Source organism: Hyperoodon ampullatus, assembly GCF_949752795.1.
Source record: "Hyperoodon ampullatus genome assembly, chromosome: 1".
Classification (NCBI taxonomy): Eukaryota; Metazoa; Chordata; class Mammalia; order Artiodactyla; family Ziphiidae; genus Hyperoodon; species Hyperoodon ampullatus.
In genome coordinates this window covers 39,524,677-39,545,128 of record NC_136914.1, presented here as the reverse complement: position 1 = coordinate 39,545,128, position 20,452 = coordinate 39,524,677, and the positions used below count along the sequence as shown (strand labels likewise).

The 20,452-nt window shown below is 38.0% G+C and overlaps 1 protein-coding gene across 3 annotated transcripts in view; it reads right to left on the bottom strand.

Moving 5' to 3' along the window:
• Positions 1–571: 571 nt before the first annotated feature.
• The window catches only part of HELQ (helicase, POLQ like), a gene marked incomplete at its 5' end in the record, with an annotated part of 48,578 nt that continues 28,697 nt past the window's right edge, over positions 572–20,452 (bottom strand). For all 3 annotated transcript variants that reach the window (XM_079698295.1, XM_079698296.1, XM_079698297.1), the window contains 7 exons: positions 572–789; positions 4,806–4,940; positions 5,790–5,903; positions 9,069–9,242; positions 12,462–12,560; positions 13,845–14,002; positions 14,883–15,141. In XM_079698295.1, the coding sequence (XP_079554421.1) occupies positions 682–789; positions 4,806–4,940; positions 5,790–5,903; positions 9,069–9,242; positions 12,462–12,560; positions 13,845–14,002; positions 14,883–15,141 (1,047 nt within the window). In that variant the 3' untranslated portion in view covers positions 572–681. The remainder of the gene's footprint in view (positions 790–4,805; positions 4,941–5,789; positions 5,904–9,068; positions 9,243–12,461; positions 12,561–13,844; positions 14,003–14,882; positions 15,142–20,452) is intronic.

The following is a 20,452-nucleotide window of genomic DNA, read 5'->3' as shown; positions in this document are numbered from 1 at the left end:
ATCCCACATGCCGCGGAGCGGCTGGGCCCGTGAGCCATGGCCGCTGAGCCTGCGCGTCCGGAGCCTGTGCTCCGCAATGGGAGAGGCCACAACAGTGAGAGGCCCGCATACCACAAAAAATAAAAATAAAAAAAAAAAATAATAAGAAAGACATGGGCATAAATGAGGGACTCACAATACTTATAGGAGGGTAAGAATCCATGTATGGGGTGGGGAGGAGGTTGAACTTGGACAATTTCTTAGAGGAGATAGTATTCGAGCATTCTTAGTTGAAACTTGAAGTATTTAGTACATTTGAAAGATAATTTCCCATGCATGGGGAATAGCATAAGGCAGTTAGGAAAGAGAGAGTTTGGAAATCCCAGGGAAAATTCTGGGATTTCAAATAGTCCAGTTTGATGAAAGAAATGGGTAAGAGGATAATGAAAGATCTGGCTACAAGGGTAGGTTGGGGATATGTTGAGAAAGTTGGATTTAATTTTGTGGTAGACACCAGATTTTTGAGCAGAGAAATAATGCATAATTATGTATGCAATTATGGGTGACAGGAATATTCAAACATCATCCACAGTTCTTAATATATAATCAAAATATATTTTTTCACTCATAAATTACAGAGAATCTTTAATAAAACATATGTACAACAAATAATTCATACTTAAAAATGTTCGTGTGACAGTTTCATGCCTTTTCAACAGAAGAGGCCACAATACCAGGGAAATCAGAAGGCAGTCTCAATAACTCTTCTACTTCTTCTTGCAAAGCCTCTGCTTTCTCATGCAACAGCAACTACAAAAAAAAATCAAGACATGAGGCAAAAACACCAATTTCTAGAGAACTGCTAACATTTTACCACCATCTGTTTGACAACTGAATCCTTACATATCACCAAACCAGACATTAAAACTAATAATGAGATTGAAAAATGGCCACTTAAGAACAAGTGATTACAATTAATGAAGCTGAGACATTTAGTTAAAGCCATTTTAGCTGATCACTGCATTTGGTATACCAAAAATAAGGGAGCTTTAATACTCTCAAAGATTTGTTTTATTGAAGACTCAGCCACTTAAAAATTAACTTTTACTCTATAAAATTTAAGACAATTTTGCAAAAATTTAATTAGTTTTTGAAAATGTTATCCTTTATATATGGATTTTACTATTCCTCAAAGTTTAGTATGCTATCTTTTAAAAGCTTATCAGTGTTTCAACGAAAAGTTTTATTCAACCTCTTAAAATTAATATGGTGAATTTCAAAAGAAGCATAATGAGCAAAGAAAGTATTTCTAAACCCAGTGCATAGTAGATGTCAATGAATATTTGCTGAATAACGATTTCTCCCCTTTCTTTAAAAAAGCCAGAAATAAAATATTCGTATTTGTTGCATCTGGGTTTTGAGTATATTGGTGTGAAATATTTGCACTATTTCTCTTATAACATTTTTATAATAAAAAGGTCAGCAAAATCACACAGAGGAAAAAACCCACTCTCTACCAATTTGATATAAAGCATAGCATTATTTAGCACTATATAAAGGAGTCTAAAATGTAATTAGGATGTATATGTACAACTGACACTTTGCTGTACAGCAGAAATGAATACAACATTGTAAATCAACTATACTCCAATAAAAATTAATTTAAAAAAAGAAATTTCAAATATAAAAAAAATAAAGCAATGAAGTCAAGGAAAAAAAAATGTAATTAGGTAAGCTTTCCAGTAACTGAGGTAATGGTGACCATGCAAAATGAATCTACCAACACATCCTGTAAGCACTCTACAGATCACAAAGAACAATAAGTAAACCATACAAAACTCACATGTCAACATTAATAGAATACAGAGAACACCACCAACATCAAATGACTTGAAGTGTTCTGTTTACCCCTTAGAGGCCAACTAGTAACATCTGTTACTAATTCTTTTTTTTAAATTTATTTTATTTTTATTTTTGGCTGTGTTGGGTCTTCATTGCTGACTAATTCTTTATATTAAGCTTTCCTGTTCAAATTACTGTGTGGTTTCTGTTCCTAATGATTAGACCCTGACAGATACAACCAGAAAGTAAGAAAGTACACCAATAATGATGGGGACAGGCCAAAAGACACAGAAGCCAGTCTGCAGGGGCTCTTCCTGGACAACTCTGAGACCATTTGACTACCAAAATAAATATGAACCCATTGTTCACTCTGATATAAATAAATGAATTAAAAAATAAATGAGGAAAGAATAGCTTTTCCTCATAGTAAAATGCCAATAAAAAATATAGAGGGAGCAATGGAGCTAGAAAATCACCACTTGACAAACATCATAGAAATAACTGAGGCAAAAAACATCAATGAATGCTAAAACAAGTGTGTGAAAGTTTAATGAAGAATAGGATATCTACATAGTCTCACAGTATCCACTCCAAAAATACTAATAAAAAGGGAAAAATAATAACTTTACAGTGGAAAAGCTTGCCAGATGACACTTCCTTAACCAAATGATCAAACTCATTATCAGTAATGTGATAAAGTGACATCCTGTGGCTCCTGATCTGATGTACTAAGGACACACAACTTTTTTGTAGCATTCCTGCAAAAACCTGTTTAACCTCAGTATAATCCTAACTGGTTTCCTTACTTCCATTCTTGCTCCCCTATTTGCAACCTCTAACCCACTCTTCTACTCAAAATCCTGCAAGGAATATCCATTTTACTCTTTCAAGCTTACTGGAAAAGCAGAAGGGATGGTGGGAAGGAGAGCGTGTACCTCAGTCCATAAGATGGAAGCTATACATTAAGACTGGCTGAGCAATGAGACAGGGGAAGTATGGGTCCTTGGACACACAACTGATTCCTCATATCAGCTGTGAACTGTTTGTGTTTGAACTAATAAACCTTTAACATTTAAAGTCACTTATTTTGGCCATCGTTACTGCAGCTCCCTTTGTATCCTTAATAACATATACTGTAACTCTATAGTCCTGCTCTACTACTTACCGACTAGCTGTGTTTCCTTGGGTAAATCAATTTCTTTAAATCTTACTTATTTATTTATTAATAGATTTAATTTATTTATTTATTTATTTATTTATTTTTGGTTGCGCTGGGTCTTCGTTGCTGTGCATGGGCTTTCACTAGTTGCTGCGAGCAGGCACTACTCTTTGTTGTGGTGCGCAGCCTTCTCATTGTGGTGGCTTCTCTTGTTGCCAAGCACGGGCACTAGGCACGCGGGCTTCAGTAGTTGTGGCTCGCGGGCTCAGTAGCTATGGCTTGTGGGCTCTAGAGTGCAGGCTCAGTAGTTGTGGCGCACAGGCTTAGATTCTCTCTGGCATGTGGGATCTTCCTGGACCAGGGCTCAAACCCGTGTCCCCTGCATTGGCAGGCAGATTCTTAATGACTGTGCCACCAGGGAGGCCACAATCTCATTTATTTATTTATTCAAATACTTGCTACATATCTACTATAGGCTGAATTCTGTGCTAGGTGCTACAGAAATGGAAATAACTATAACTTCATCCCTGTCAACCCAAAGAACTCCTAATCTAATGGAACAAGTTTCAGTGTCTTCATTTGTAAACTGAATGTAACACCAACTCTGCCCACCTCAGAGGACTGTTGTAAGGATCAATCAAAGCAATACAAACAATGTGAGCACCATTCAAAAAAGTAAGATGGAAATTTACTTTTCAGCCAGTTCTGATCTATATATGACAATAGTATAACAATGAAGTTAAAAAAACAAAAACAAGAAACTATGAGATTTCAGACCACAAGGATAGAACTATAGTTGAGATCAAGAAGGAAATATTCCCAAACAGTTGTGTAATGGATTTACCCACATGGAGCAGGAGGGTAATGACAAACTGGATTGCATCTAGCAAAGGGTAACCAGTAATAGTGAATAGCCTAAAACTAGGTTATTTACTACAGGTGAAAGAAACAGAAAAGAGAAGCCCTTGGAGGCAAGAAGAGCTGTTTTCAAGTATGTGAAAAGCTACCAAATGAACAAAGGCAACAGTCTACTTCCACAGGGTAGTACTCTATGATGCCATGGTAGATATTTTAAGACAGCCTCATTATATTGGGATGCTCTTTGTAACACTAGGGGTTCAAAAATAGAACTTCTTAATTTTTGAGGTTGTAGGTTCCTTGTCAGTGAAGGTGTTTAAAGGTGAGAAGACCAGGTGTTGGGGATGCTCAGGAAAGGACTTCTGTGTCAAGAGTAGCGGGAGGCAGAGTTCAGCGAGTTCCAGAGTTCCTCGTACTTCAATGAACTCTTGAAAGCGTCTTTATTTTTTAGGAGATCCTTTTCCTCCTTTTAGCAAACCTTGTATCATAACACATGTACTATTTTTATCCACATATTGTGAGTATAAACTTTTGCATATATAGTTAAACGTTTTTGCTTTTATATCTAAAGTATAAGGAGATTACACTACAAAATATCATAAAGATTGGGCTTCCCTGGTGGCACAGTCGTTAAGAATCCGCCTGCCAATGCAGGGGATGCGGGTTCGAGCCCTGGTCCAGGAAGATCCCACATGCCGCGGAGCAACTAAGCCTGTGCGCCACAACTACTGAGCCTGCGCTCTAGAGTCCGCGAGCCACAACTACTGAAGCCCACGCGCCTAGAGCCCGTGCTCCGCAACAAGAGAAGCCACTGCAATGAGAAGCCCGCACACCACAACGAAGAGTAGCCCCCACTCACCGCAACTAGAGAAAGCCTGCGCACAGCAACAAAGACCCAACACAGCCAAAAATTAATTGATTAATTTAAAAAATATATATCATAAAGATTAAAAAATAGTTTGCTTACCTTGGCTGATGAAACAATTTGCTTGGCCTGGCGTCTTGATAAATGATCAATTGTTTTTATCAGCACTTCAGGATTTGCATTAGCTAAGTGCATTAGACTTTTATAACCTGCATTGTATAACTGTCTTGCTCGACCCTGAAAAGTATTACAAAAATCATTAGGATCAGAATTTGGGATTAGGAAAAAGTAATTAAGTGTCTTACTGAAGGGAAAAAATTCACTTACAGAGACAGGAATAAACTAAGGTAATAAATATGAAGAGATAACACATCAGAATCCTAAGGAATTTTAAAAGATGCATTTGAGTGGTTCCAATCTGACTGCAAGATAGCTAGTTTTCTGTGCAGCTTAAGTGAACTGATGTGTTCTGCAATCAGAAATAAGAAACCCATTAGGGCACTTAGGCTAGGGGCATCCCCAATCAAATGTTTTAGTCCAGTATCCCTAAAATGTTCTTACCATCTACTCAGGGGACCTCTGAGGTAGGGGTGTGTGTCTGCATTCCCAAACAGAACTCCTCTGATTTAAGAACTGAATAACAGAGGATAAACTGAAATCAAGAGTTGGTTAAAAATAGAAAGCTAAGAAACCAGGTGAGGATACCTTCTCATCACTCCCTTAGAAAATGTAAATGACCCTCACTACCACCAAGTCACCACCACCTTCAACAAGCACTGTTTAAGCTGACAGAAGGTGGTTCTTCACTGGAGTAGAGGAAGGAAGGGATGTTAAGAATGACACACATACTTGGGGAGAGTCACCCCATCCCTACTGTTATTTTTTCCTATGAATGTGATTTTTCATCAGAACTTCCAGATTAACAGGGATTTCTGGGAGACCATGGCAGCAATTAATTAAAAAAAAAAAGATTCCCGTGATAAATGAACAATAAGGCTACTGTCACTTACCCTGTGACATGACAGTAAAACCTGATTTTTCTGTTAGTTGAAATCATCTCAGGTGGGAAACTGGGAGGCTACTAACCTCTAAAACTCCAGTCACTTCCATGAGAGGGATTAGCTCTGCCTTTACACAGTAAGTCAACTTCTTGGTAAGTTCTACTAAAAGGGCTCTATAAACCCAGAACTCCTCAAGTTCCTGCAGAACACAAAGAAATATGCAGAATTTAAATCTGGTAAGTTATTTCAAAATCTAGTTTGCATGGTAGAGGGCTCAGAGAGGACTCTCCCTTCTGTAAATTCTGGAAGTTGGGTTAAGTCAGAGATGAACAGTGACTCCAGGCAAAATTATTACAAGGAAACATGGCAGAGACTGAGGAATTTGATGGAATGGTTTTAGGATGAGGAAAAAGATTGAAAATTGAAAAATAAACAACTATACCCCAATTTAAAAAAAAAGAAAAAGAAGTCAATAAGAAGAGTTCTATTCATTTTTATCAAAACATCAGCAAGTGATTGCATAGTTTTTCTTTCCCAAATGATTGAAAACAATTCCTACCTCTGGAGATTTATCCTGAAGACAAAATACTGAATATGGAAGGATTCAAATACAAGATGATGTTCAGTGCAGCAATATTTAAAATAGTATGAGGAACCATGAGTTGGTAATTCTTAAAGCTGGGTGGGTAAATGGGTATTCATTACATTACCTTGTCTTTTTAAATATAGGGTTGAAATTTTCTGTAATAGTAGTTTGGTTTTTTTTTTTAAAGTTTCCTTTCTAACCTTTGGGTATCACTGTGAGCATCTGTGATGCATGGAACAACATTAGCTAGCTACTTTGTGACTACTACTTTCCTACTACTAGGAAAATAGTCAATGCACTAGTATGGCAGCAAAAAAAGAAGAAAAGAAAACCTTGAATAGAACTACTGAATCAATCAATCCCAAACTGCCTTAGCTCTGGCTTTCCTGCTACATATGATAATCATTTTTCCTTATTGTTTAAATTTCTATGGAATTTTTCTGTTACTTGCAGTTAAAAGTATCTTAACTAATATGATCGGTGTACTATTTTATTCCACTTACATAACTTTTTTTTTGTTGTTGTTTTTTGTTTTTATTTATTTATTTTTGGCTGTGTTGGGTCTTTGTTGCTAGATGTGGGTTTTCTCTAGTTGCAGCAAGCGGGAGCTACTCTTCACTGCAGTGCATGGGCTTCTCAGTGTGGTGGCTCCTACTGTTACAGAGCACGGGCTCTAGGTGCACGGGCTTCAGTAGTTGCAGCACGCAGGCTCAGTAGTTGTGGTTTGCAGGCTCTAGGGCACAGGCTCAGTAGTTGTGGTGCACAGGCTTAGTTGCTCCACGGCATGTGGGATCTTCCCAGACCAGGGATCGAACCCATGTCCCCTGTATTGGCAGGCAGATTCTCAACCACTGAGCCACCAGGGAAGTCCTACATAACTTTTTTTTTTAATTATTTGTTTTATTTTTATTTTTGGCTGCGTTGTGTCTTCGTTGCTGTACGTGGGTTTTCTCTAGTTGTGGCAAGTGGGGGCTACTCTTCGTTGCAGTACGCGGGCTTCTCATTGCAGTGGCTTCTCTTGTTGTGATGCATGGGCTCTAGAGCGCAGGCTCAGTAGTTGTGGCCCACGGGCTTAGTTGCTCTGTGGCATGTGGGATCTTCCCGGACCAGGGTTTGAACCCATGTTCCCTGCATTGGCAGGTGGATTCTTAACCACTGCACCACCAGGGAAGCCCCATAACTTTTTATAAAGAAAAAAATGCTTTAAAATATTGAAAATACATTCATGAGAGTTGTCGGGTAGACTGACCCTAGGATCAACCATCAAATTATAGTTGCTTTTGAAGTTCAACCTATAGACTCTTTCACTTGAACAATTCTGTAAGGCTCATATCCTTATAGTTCTAAGTAAAACAAAGGGATGGAATTATCAGGGAACACCTTTTTAAATATGAAGAACAAACACAGTAAGCTTAAGAAAATACATTTTAAAGGCCAGCTTCTCCTTATTATCCATAATGTTTGAGTACTGATTAGCTGCCATGTAATTAGGGAATATAAGCTAAAATTTAAAAATCAGCATAAACAAAAGGTATTTAAAAGGTAAATTTGCTAAAATAATTATAATTCAGTCCAAAGCCAAGTAGTTTTGGTTTGTTTACTCCATTAGCATATATGATAGAACTAATTGCCCTATACACACATAGAATATGGAGGCTTAAGATAGGGCAAATGAAGTAGATTTTAAGTTTAAAAGTAGAATTCATTGTGGAAAAAAGTTTTAAAACATAAGTACAGAAAAAAAAAGTACAGAAACAAATACTACTACGCCACCCCAAAATAATAAATTTCAATGCAGCAAAAATGGCTTATCTTATAAACTCATCAAAAAATTGTCTGGGTAGAAAACTCTGGCAAGCTTTATTGTGTTATTTAAGTAAATTCTGAAAGCTTCTTTTAGTAAAGTCTTAAATAAATCGATCTCAAATGCATATGGCCAAAATTAAGTTTTTTTCTTTATTTTATAAAACACGTATTTGATGTAGAAACTGAAGTAGCTGCTTAACGCTGGAAGCAAAAATGGGAAATTACTGTGGTAATCAAAAGAACATGGTACTGAGTTGTCAGGTATCTGCTGGATATTGGTAACATACCAATCAAACACTTTACACAGTTATCACTCAGGAAAAAGACACGCACACAGAATCTACATCAATGGAGAAAAGTTATTTTAAGAGTTGACTCCAGGGACTTCCCTGATGGTCCAGTGGTTGGGAATCCACCTTTCAATGCAGGCAACGCGGGTTTGATCCCTGATTGAAGAACTAAGATCCCACATGCCACGGGGGAACTAAGCCCTCATGAGCAACTACTGAGCCCTCATGCCACAACTAGAGAGAAGCCTGTGTGCCACAACAAAGAGCCCATGTACTGAAATGAAAGATCCCTCATGGTGCAACTAAGACCCAACACAACCAAAAATAAAGAAAGAAAGAAAAGGAAAAACAACAACAACAAAAAGAAAGAGTAGAAAAAAAAAGAGTTGATTCCAAATACTTGAAACTAATAATGATAGTTCTAAAAGTAGGGATAACTAAGGACTTTCTACTTGTTCATTATATGTTTTTGTTGATTCTGTCATTCTGTAAAACCTTTATTACATGCATGTATATAGTATTTTTGTAAGCGGATAAAAACAAAGATATATTTTAAACAAATTTTGAGTGCTTTGTAATAACAGAAGAAACAAGAGAACATACTGACTAACTGGTTTTTGAGTTCAGTAACAGTTAAAACAGAAGATGCACACAGCATATATCATCTATTTAATGGAATTACCTCACAGAAGTGTAACACACAAGAGGAGAATGCGGCAGCTCCAGAGAGAAGGTTTTGTATATATCCTCGAGGCATATTGAATTTTTCAGACACACTCCAAATGTTGGTCTCTTTGAGCAAGGTATAAAGAACAAAAGACAGGTATAGTCTGTTGACAATATTCTTGTCCACCTTCTAGAAAGACACAAGTAAGTTTATGTACTGGACCTTCTAAAAAATGTACATTACATTCAAAATGGACAAAAGGTAAAGCGCATGAAGTTGTACCACAGGAGAGCAAGGATAGAATGGTTACACAGAAATAAATCTAAGTTCTAACAAATGTACTTTAGATTAGTTCAAATTACCGTTTTTCCGAGTGTAAAAAAAAGAGATATGCCAAATTGTTCCCAATTACCTTTGAATGTGACCTTGTTTGGAAATAGGATCTCTGCAGATGTAATTAGTTAAGGATCTTGAGATGAAATCATCCTGGATGTACAGGGGGCCCTTAAGGGTCCATTATTTAATGACTGTCATCCCTTACAAGAGAGACGACACAGAATGACACAGAGTAGGCAATGTGAAAATGGAGGCAGACTTTGGAGGGATGCATCTACAAGGATTGCCTGCAACCACCAAAAGCTAGGAGAGGGGCAGAGGCAAGATGGTTTCTTCCTCAGAGCCTCCAGAAGGAACAGCCCTGCCAGCATCTTGATTTCAGATCTCTGGCCTCCTGAACTGTGCCAGAATACATTTCTGTTGTTTTAAGACACCTGGTTTGTGCTAATTTGTTATGGTAGTCTTAGGAAAGAATACAGGAAGGAAAGGAGTTGGGGAAACCTTTACATTTACTGTAGTATTTATAGGTGGTATATATGTGTGTGACTGTGATTATAAATTAGACAAACACATTTGTTTAGATAAATATGTTAATAAGTTTACAAAGTAAACACTAGATTCTATGATTTCCACATGGTCATGGTAAATAATTAATGTTTCCAAAGTGAAAACACTGAAAGAAAAATGCTTCCTGTAGTTGACTATTTCTATTCTGTATATGTGCTTTTGCCTGTGGTGCCTAGTGATTATTTTTTGGGTAAAGCATTTCATAGCTAATATTAAGCTAACTCAGAAACTGAGCAACTCGGGCTTCCCTGGTGGCGCAGTGGTTGAGAGTCCGCCTGCTGATGCAGGGGACACGGGTTCGTGCCCCGGTCCGGGAAGATCCCACATGCCGTGGAGCGGCTGGGCCCGTGAGCCATGGCCGCTGAGCCTGTGCTCCACAACGGGAGAGGCCACAACAGTGAGAGGCCCGCGTACTGCAAAAAAAAAAAAAAAAAAAGAAACTGAGTAACTCATGGTTAAAATCAGAGGGAAAAAAAGATGAATTTTAAAGAGAAAAAGTAGGTTTAAAATATACAATTATATCTTTTACTATAGTAAAAGAATGTTTAAGATGAGAACTTAGGGTGGCACATTGAAGGATATAAGAATTACAGATTCTGCATGTTGCACTGGATCACCCTTTTAAAAAGCATTAAGCTGAAAAAGCATGATAGCTAAAAAACAAGTAGGAAAAGATTACCTTTTAATTTCCCAATTTTAGTGCATCTTCATTATTAACTATAAATTGAGTTAATGTAGATTTTGCTTAGAATGTATTTTCTAAGCCAAGAAAAATGATGTAATTATATTACATGGCAAGATAAGCCACATTATGCCAATTCCAAGATTTTTACAAAAAATGTTTAAAGGTCTTTTTCAATGTAAAGACATCAATTAGATTTTAAGTAAACATCATGTTCTGCAGAAGCTTTTTATTTTTATTATTTTTATTATTTATTTATTTATTTTAAACGGAGGTTGCCCATTCTTTTTTTTTTAAAATTAATTACTTTATTTATTTTTGGCTGTGTTGGGTGCTCGTTTCTGTGAGAGGGCTTTCTCTAGTTGCAGCGAGCAGGGGCCACTCTTCATTGTGGTGCGCGGGCCCCTCACTATCGCGGCCTCTCTTGTTGCGGAGCACAGGCTCCAGACGCGCAGGCTCAGTAGTTGTGGCGTACGGGCTCTAGTTGCTCCGCAGCATGTGGGATCCTCCCAGACCAGGGCCCGAACCCGTGTCTCCTGCATTGGCAGGCAGACTCTCAACCACTGTGCCACCAGGGAAGTCCTGCAGAAGCTTTTTAAGAAGATACTTCTAAAGCACTGAACTAGTAACTAACCCATTTGTAATTAAGAATGTAACAAAAATAAATTTTGATTCAAATTTTAAAAGATACATTATTCTAATAAGGTTTTATAAATATTATTTGGTAATGAGTTGCAAACTAATATGATTTTGTTTTTATTTTATATTTTAGAGTTTGATACAAAAGGCTTGTTTTAAGAAATATCTTTATTCAACATTTTGAAGGCCTAAACAACATAGCCATTTCTGAGGTAAAAGACCCAGTTTAAATATTGACAACATGAATACTGAAGTGATATATATTTATAATTTTATGATACACCAATACAGGGGACAGCTGCACCATTCAATTCAAATATAAGTAAACACCTTCCATTTTTCAAAATGAAATCAGTAAAATCTATATAAACTTAAAAGATATAGGGGAAATGGTAGGTAAGATAATTAGGTTTCAAGGAAGATTAGATTACCAAAGAAAATGAAAAATGAAAAAAAGTGTATTATGAGGTGGAAGATTATATGAACTTAAGGATTTTGAATGCATGTTTGCCACAGAATTATTTCCACTTCTCTTAGGGTTAGTGTGTGCATTCAACACTTGCTTCATGTTTGTTGACTAAACTTTAAAACACAAAAATATAAGATATCACACAAGAGTATTGACTTTTCCACTTCAACCTTCTAAAATGCTTTATGTACTTCAAGTACATTGGGGGTTCTTTGGGACAACAGCAACAACAAAAACAAAAATCCCAAACTCGTCCTATCTTAGAATCCCTGATACCAAGTAGAATGCTTAATAAAAAGTTTCTAGAAGATTTTTTTCTCCCTTGAACTGAACTTATTTCAGGATTCCATAATACTGTGAAAACATTTTACAAATATTTTACAATTTATATAATTTAAGCCATAATAAGTAGTCTAAGAAAAATAGATAAAATAAGGTTTACCTTTTCCTATGATAAAGACTTACATGTGCATGACTATTTTAGAAATACAAAGGTACACAAAAAAAGGGCCATCACACCACCCAGAAATAAATACTGTTTAAAAAAAATACCTAAATTTCTGGTCCTCAGGTGTTTTAAATAGTAAAATGGGAATTATATTAAAGAGAAAAAAAGTGAACCAAAAGGATCAATTCAACAAAAGAGATGATACAACAGCATTAATTTTGTTTAATGAACTTAAGTTATTTAGGAAGGAAAAAAAGACTATGGTACCTTCCTGATAGCTTGACCTGATGCTTTCTTCCCGATAAAGTTCTCAGAGACTCCAACCAGAACAGCCACATTTTGTTCTGCTGGGCTGAGCTGGCTGAACTACAGAGAAAAAGAATATAAATATATAGAAAAATTAAACTGTAACTTTAAAAGGTCTGCCATTAATCAAATCCAGTATTTAGTCATATCACACCTTCATTATTATAAAAGATATGAAAAAACCCACATATTTTGTTTACAAATATTGCAAGCTTAAAAGATATAGTATTGGGCTTCCCTGGTGGCGCAGTGGTTGAGAGTCCGCCTGCCGATGCAGGGGACACGGGTTCGTGCCCCGGTCCGGGAAGATCCCACATGTCGTGGAGCGGCTGGGCCCGTGAGCCGTGGCCACTGAATCTGTGCGTCTGGAGCCTGTGCTCCGCAACGGGAGAGGCCACAGCGGTGAGAGGCCCGCATATCGCAAAAAAAAAAAAAAAGATATAGTATTAAAATATTTGGGTTGGCCAAAACGTTCGTCTGGGTTTTCCCATAAGCTGTTATGGAAAAACCCGAACGAGCTTTTGGGCCAACCCAATATAACAAACTTTAGTAGAATGACTTAAAGACACGGCCACAAATACTGTGACCATGGACTATGATTTCATGGACTATGGGCTCATGTTTAATATAGGAGATCTCTGCAGGAAGAGAGAAGAGGGAAAGCTTTTGAAAGTAACCACATTGTATAATACCACTAAGAAAAACTTAGAGTAACAATTTTAATAAACGACATTAAAAAGAAAGTTAATTTCCTGCAATTAAAAGCTGCATATTGCTTCTGCCTAATATGCGTTCATGCATCTAGCCTGTTCACAGTAAAATCATAATAGACTGTACTCTATCACTTGGTTCTGTAACAAGTATGGCCAGTTCCACCTTGCTACTGTTGATGAAGATGATATTCCTTCTCAGGTATTAACATCACCAGGTTCGGTGTGACATGATGTGACATCATGTGTGACTGTAATAGAGCTTTCATGTAATTAAACTATCAATCATCAGGGATGGCTTTCATGGTTTTCTTTATATTCCAGGCATTATAAAATGTAGTGGTCACCAAATCATACGAGTAAACTACCTTTGGGGAAATGGGAACAGGGATGATCTTTTTTTCTGTTCTGCACCTTTCTTTATTTTTTTGATAATGAACATGTTTATATTTAACAGAAAATATTTAAGTGAAACAAACAAAAAATGCTATTGCCATATTACTACTTTAAAAACTCAAAGACAAAGGGCCCAATTTCAAATATATTTTAATAAAGAAAAAAGTGAATAATCACTTGACAAAGTCAAATCCTGATTCATTACTGTAGCCTGTATTGCAGAATCTTATTGTCTCACCTGCCTGAAGTATATCATCCAATCAGGGTGGCACTGAGAAGCCATATCATAGGGAGTTGTTAGGTAAATTAGATGAAGAAGGCTTTCAAGCACAAGTCCTTCAAGACCTTTCTTCAAGTCTTTGTAGAGACTGTCACAATAAGCCAAATCTATAGTTCCTAAAAGAAAGACACAAATAGTTCATCTTTCATAATCACCAAAGGGAGAAAGAGGTGACTTTAAAGTAAGTCTAGTTTAGGAGTTAACTACAAAAGTCTAAAATCTCTTACTATGTAACTTAACACAACTATTTTGGAGGTCATTTTGATAGTATCCATCAGCATTTAATAAGTACATACCTTCTGACCCAACCCCTCTATTCTTGGGAATCTAACCCAGAGAAACATTTCCACACATATCCAAAAATACATGAACAGAGATGCCCAAGCAGCCTTGTTTATAATGGAGAAAAATCAGGAATAGTGTAAATGTCCATCAATAGGGGAGTGGTGAAATAAATTATGGTATCCATACTATGGATGACTATTGTAGTAAAAGAAAAATGAGGTAGATTTAAAGGGATTAACATGTGAAGATGCTCATGATATTTTATAAGTGAGAAAAGCAAGCTCTGTGTGTGTGTGTGTGTGTGTGTGTGTATACACATATATATGTATATATATATATACACACACATATACACACAAAAATATTTGGAAGGATATATGTATCAAATTGTTATGAAATTTACAGATAATGTCTGCAAAAACATATACCAAATTGTTATTCTTGGTAAGATATTATGATTTTATGATTGCTGAGGGAGGGGAGCATGAAGGAGGGATGACCACCTTTTTCTCCATATACCTTTACAGTATTCTAAATTACTTGTTTCAAAACACTTTTCAACTTTTTAAAGTTCAAGTAGTCCAACAGTTTGTAAGATAAGATTAATATTATTAATATGAAATTACAAATCCAACTTAACATTACATAATAATTTCTATTTTTTCCAATGCATTTCCTCAGATTAGTAATGAGATTTAGGTAAACTCTTACCCTTAAAAGAAGCTCGTCCCAACTTTGTAATGTGAAAACTATATTGGAACTCTTCTTCTGACCCATGAATAGTGCCTTTTTGTAGAAGTCCTTTTTCTGTCAAAATAGTATCTTTTTGCAGGAGTCCTTTTTCTATCAAGTATCTAAGTGATTCTACAGTTATTTCCCAGAGACTTCTTTCTTTCAACAAAATCTTCTGCTGAACCCCAAAAAATGTACCACTCATAAAGTGATATATGTCACCGAGATTTGTTGCAATCTGAAACAATTCAGGACATCATTAGAGCATCTTCCCTAATTCAAGGCAACATTTTGAATGAATAGTTAATCAAGATGATGACTCATTTCCATACCGCAAAGCTATTTAAATAAAAAACTATTATAAAATCTACATAGTTGCATAAGGGTAATTTTATAACAACATTTTAAAATCACAGGAAGAAAACAATTTAAGGGAGAAGATAGTTATCATATTCATACTTTTAATGAAAACATCTACACATTTCTTACTCAAAAACCCCTTAGGTTTTTGAATAATTTTTCACAATACCTCCAAAGCTGTGCTCTGTTTACTCCTCAATTATCACTAATTCCCACTCAGCCTCCTTCAGAAATCCTTCCTCCACGCCTTTCCAGCCACATGAAAACATTCTTTAGCTTTAAAAATTGTATTAAAAAAAAAAAAACATGGAAAACACAACTGAAAGCCTCCACTAAAACAGGATCAGGCAATACTTTCCCTGACATATTACCTAAAAATAGACAGCAGTTTTTTACTGCTTTTTGTCTCTCTCATTCCCATCTCCTTTTCCTGTTCTTTTGCTGCTTTTTTTTTCTCCCCGCTTACTCACTATTTAAAACTTATAATGGCAATCCTAAGTAATACTTAACTCACCACTTGGTATTCAGATGCAGAGCTGTCTCTGAATTAGAATAATTTATATTAGCCAATTTCAATGAAATCAGCAAGTTATACTAAAATATAGTCAATCAATAAGCATATTTCTTTCTTTCACAACTCTGACAATATTTCAACTGGAAAACTTAACTAGTAATTTCATATTAAACCATTATAAGCGATAACAGAAAATAAAATGGAGCACAGACATTTCCTATTGTTTCTCCTTTTAATAAAAATCATTCTTAATATAGTATTCATTCAGGCCAAATTGTACTTTTAAGATTCTCAGTTTGTAGATTATCAACATACTTAGTTTCTATATTGTTTTTTGGTTGGCCAATTACAGTTAACCGTGAGAGTAAACAAACAAACAAGACCCTTTACTTGATCCTTCTGGCGACCAACAGGTTACCTTTCTAGCCCTCTGTGAAAACTTTCAGACATAGTGGTTTAAACCCACTGGTATAGCCTCTGCTTCTGGCTTCTCAAAGCTGGGTTCTTCACTGTTGCCCCAACCTGCAAGTTCAGCCATGACCAACTCCAAAGTCAACCCATTCATTACTTCAAGTGTTTACCAAGTGCCAACCACATGCCAGGCACTGTGCTAGTCACTGGGATTCAGTGATAAATGAGAACAAATGTGGATCCTGCTGTCACAGGGCTTACATTCCACTGGGGTAAAGTTATTAGCCAAATAATGGCACTAACAAGAATACAACTACAAACTGATAGGTGCTATTAAAGGGAAAAAAATGTGTTTCTACAAAGCATACAATAGACTGACTGGACTCACTGGCAAAGGAAGCCTTCCCTGAGGAAGTGGTGGTGAAGTGAAAGTCTGACCGTTAAGTGGGAGTGGGTGAGGCTGAAACTGGAGACGGGGAGGTAAGAAGGGCGAGTCCCAGGCTTACGGAACACTGCAGTAGGAGCAAGTATGGAATGTTTGAGAAATGTAATAGAAGGCCAGGATATCTGGAGTACAGAGTATACGAAGGCTGGTGAGAGATGAGGATGAAGAGACAGGCAGAGGCCAAATCTACCACAGTAGACCATGATAAGGAATTTGGGCTCAATCCTAACAGCAACGGGAAACAACCAGTGACAAATTTTAAGCAGAAGGGGGTGACACATTTGGATTTTATATTTTGCGAAGATCAGTCTATTGAAGAATTACTTGGAGGGGATGTGGGAAGGCAGGGCAGACAGAGTGAATGCAAAGAGACCAACTGGGAGACCATTACAGTGATCCAGGCAAGACCGCAGTAGCATGCGCCAGAGTGTGCAAGCAGCCTACGTAACCTACCTTTTTGCCTTGGATTCTTTTATTGTGAAAGCACAGTTATATTACTTTATTCAAAGGTATGCAAAGATCAGAGATAAAACATATAAAGTGTCTAGCAGAGCATCTGAAACATAGTTGTGAGAAACAATAATTGGAGGCTCCCTGTATCCCATGGCCCAACAACTGATATGATCTCTTATTAATTCCTGGAGTTTCCATCTCTTCCACCAAACCCTGGACCATCCCCTCCAGGGATGCCCACCTCTACCTCCTGCCTCCTGACCTCACAATGCCTTTCTTGCCTCTCACCCCTATCCCACCTGGTTGTTCCTGTCCAGAGGACTTGACTTCTGCTTCAGTTCTACCTCTAAAGATTTTCCCACTTCTCCACCCGGTCTGTAATTCCAGCCTCCTTCCACAACTAGAGCCCTGTTGTGAAGTCCTACCCCAAGGAGGAGGAACCCTGATGGCCTGTCCTCCTCAGGACGGGGCCCAGTAGCCTCCTATGGGCAGGCTTGAAACAACAGCTGCCTATAGGCTAATCTCCTGAGCTGACTCTGCCTGGACTTCTTGCTGCTGTACTTCAATTGTTAAAACAGAATACAGCAGTTGCATTGCCAGGCCCATAAAACCAGACCTTTGTGGCCAAGTCAGTTCCCCCAAGATTCCTGTACCTGAGCGCACTGGTCTCAGTTCACAGGGAGTGAACTGAAGTCCCAATTCCCTCCTAATTCCATTGCCTTTTGTGGAGTCCTCACTCATGACATACTCATACTTGTCAGATGTATAAATATTTTCCCCTGCCTTTTCATTTGTTAAGCAGGGTCTTTTGAAGAGAATTTTAAAATTATGATGAAGCCTATTAAATTGATGTTTTTCTTTCATGGTTTATGGTTTTTGTTTCCCACATAAGAAATCTTTGCCTACCCCAAGGTAACAAAAATTTTTTCCTAGATTTTCTTCTAGAAGTTTTATTTTAGCTTTTAGGTCTAGGTCTATGATCCATTTTGAGTTAATTTTTTGGAACAGTGTGAGGTAAGAGTTGGGGTTAATTTGTTTGTGGTTGTTCCATATGGATATCTGCTTGTTTCAGCACCATTTATTGAAAAAAAAAATCCTTTCTTCATTTAAATACCTTGGCACCTTTGTTGAAAATGAATTGATCATATATGGGTCTAATTCTGGACTTACTGATCTATTGGTCTATATGTCAATCTTTGTACCAGTATCACACTGTCTTTATTATTGAAGCTTTACAGTAAGTCTTGAAGTTAAGTTCTTTTACAAAACTATTTTTGGCTATTCTATTCCTTTGCATTTCCAAATAAATTCTAGTATCAGTGTGAAATTTCTACAAAAAAACCTGTTGAGATTTTGATTGGGATTGCACTGAATTTATAGGCCAATTTGGGAAGAAGTAACATCTGAACAAAAGTGAGTATTCCAATTCATGAACATGCTATCTCTCTCCATTTATTTAGGTCTTCTTTAATTTCTCTCAGCAGTGTTTTATAGTTTTCAGTGTATAGGTCTGACACATATTAGTTAAATTTATCCCTAAGTATTTCATGTTCTTTTTGAATTTATTGTAAATGGAATTGTTTTTCCAATTATTTGCAGTGAGTATATAGAAATATAATTGAGTTTTGTACACTGACCTTGTATCCAGTGACACCACTAATTACACTCTAGTTTCTTTGTAGATTCCTTTGGATTTTTCTTGAGCTCAATGCCATCAGCAAATAAGATAGTTTTACCCTTCCTTTCTAAACTGTTTTATTTTTTCTTCCTGTCTTATTGTATTGGCTACAAGTTCTGATATATGTTGATTAGTAGGGTGAGAGCAGATTTCTTTTCCTGATCTTAGGGGAAAAAACACTTAGTTTTTCACCATTAAGTGTGATGTTACCTGTTCCTTTCTTTTTTTTTTTTAAATAAACAACATTGAGAACTCCGGGGAAGATGGCGGAAGAGTAAGACGCAGAGATCACCTTCCTCCCAACAGATACACCAGAAATACATCTACACGTGGAACAACTCCTACAGAACACCTACTGAATGCTGGCAGAAGACCTCAGACCTCCCAAAAGGCAAGAAACTCCCCACGTACCTGGGTAGGGCAAAAGAAACAAGAATAAACAGAGGCAAAAGGATAGGGATAGGTCCTGCACCAGTGGGAGGGAGCCGTGAAGGAGGAAAGGTTTCCACACACTAGGAAGCCCCTTCGCCGGCGGAGACTGCAGGTGGCGGAGGGGGAAAGCTTTGGAGTCGCGGAGAAGAGCGCAGCAACGGGTGCGGAGGTCAAAGCAGATAGATTCCCGCACAGATGATTGGTGCCGACCGGCACTCACCAGCCCGAGAGGCTTGTCTGCTCGCCCGCTGGGATGGACGGGGCTGGGAACTGAGGCTCGGGCTTCGGTCGGATCGCAGGGAGAGGACTGGGGTTGGCGGCGTGAACACAGCCTGCAGGGGGTTAGTGCACCACGGCTGGCCGGGAGAGAGTAGGGGGAAAAGTCTGGACCTGCGGAAAAGGCAAGAGACTTTTTCTTCCCTCTATATTTCCTGGTGCGCGAGGAGAGGGGATTAAGAGCGCTGCTTAAAGGAGCTCCAGAGACGGGCGCAGACCCCAGAGACGGGCGTGGGACGCTGGGGCTGCTGCTGCTGCCGCTGCCAAGAGGCCTGTGTGCGAGCGCAGGTCACTGTCCACGCCCCCCTTCCGGGGAGGCTGTGCAGCCCACCACTGAAAGGTACTGGGATCCAGGGACGGCTTCCCTGGGAGAGCGCATGGCGCGCCTCGGGCTGGTGCAACATCACGCCGGCCTCTGCTGCCGCAGGCTCGCCCTGCACTCCGTATCCCTCCCTCCCCCTGGCCTGAGTGAGCCAGAGTCCCCGAAGCGGCTGCTCCTTTAGCCCCGTCCTGTCTGAGCGAAGAACAGACGCCCTCTGGTGACCTACACGCAGAGGTGGGGCCAAATCCAAAGCTGAGACCCAGGAGCTGTGAGCACAAAGAAGAGAAAGGGAAATCTCTCCCAGCAGCCTCAGAAGCAGCGGATTAAAGCTCCACAATCAACTTGATGTACCCTGCATCTGTGGAATACATGAATAGACAACGAATCATCCCAAATTGAGGAGGTGGATTTTGAGAGCAAGATTTATGATTTTTTCCCCTTTTCTTCTTTTTGTGAGTGTGTATGTGTATGCTTCTGTGAAAGATTTGTCAGTACAGCTTTGCTTCCACCATTTGTCCTAGGGTTCTATCCATCCGTTATTTTTAAAAATTTTTTTTTCCTTAATAATTATTTTTTATTTTAATAACTTTATTTTATCTTACTTTATTTTATTTTACTTTATATTCTTTCTTTCTTTCCTTCCTTCGCTCCTTTAGAC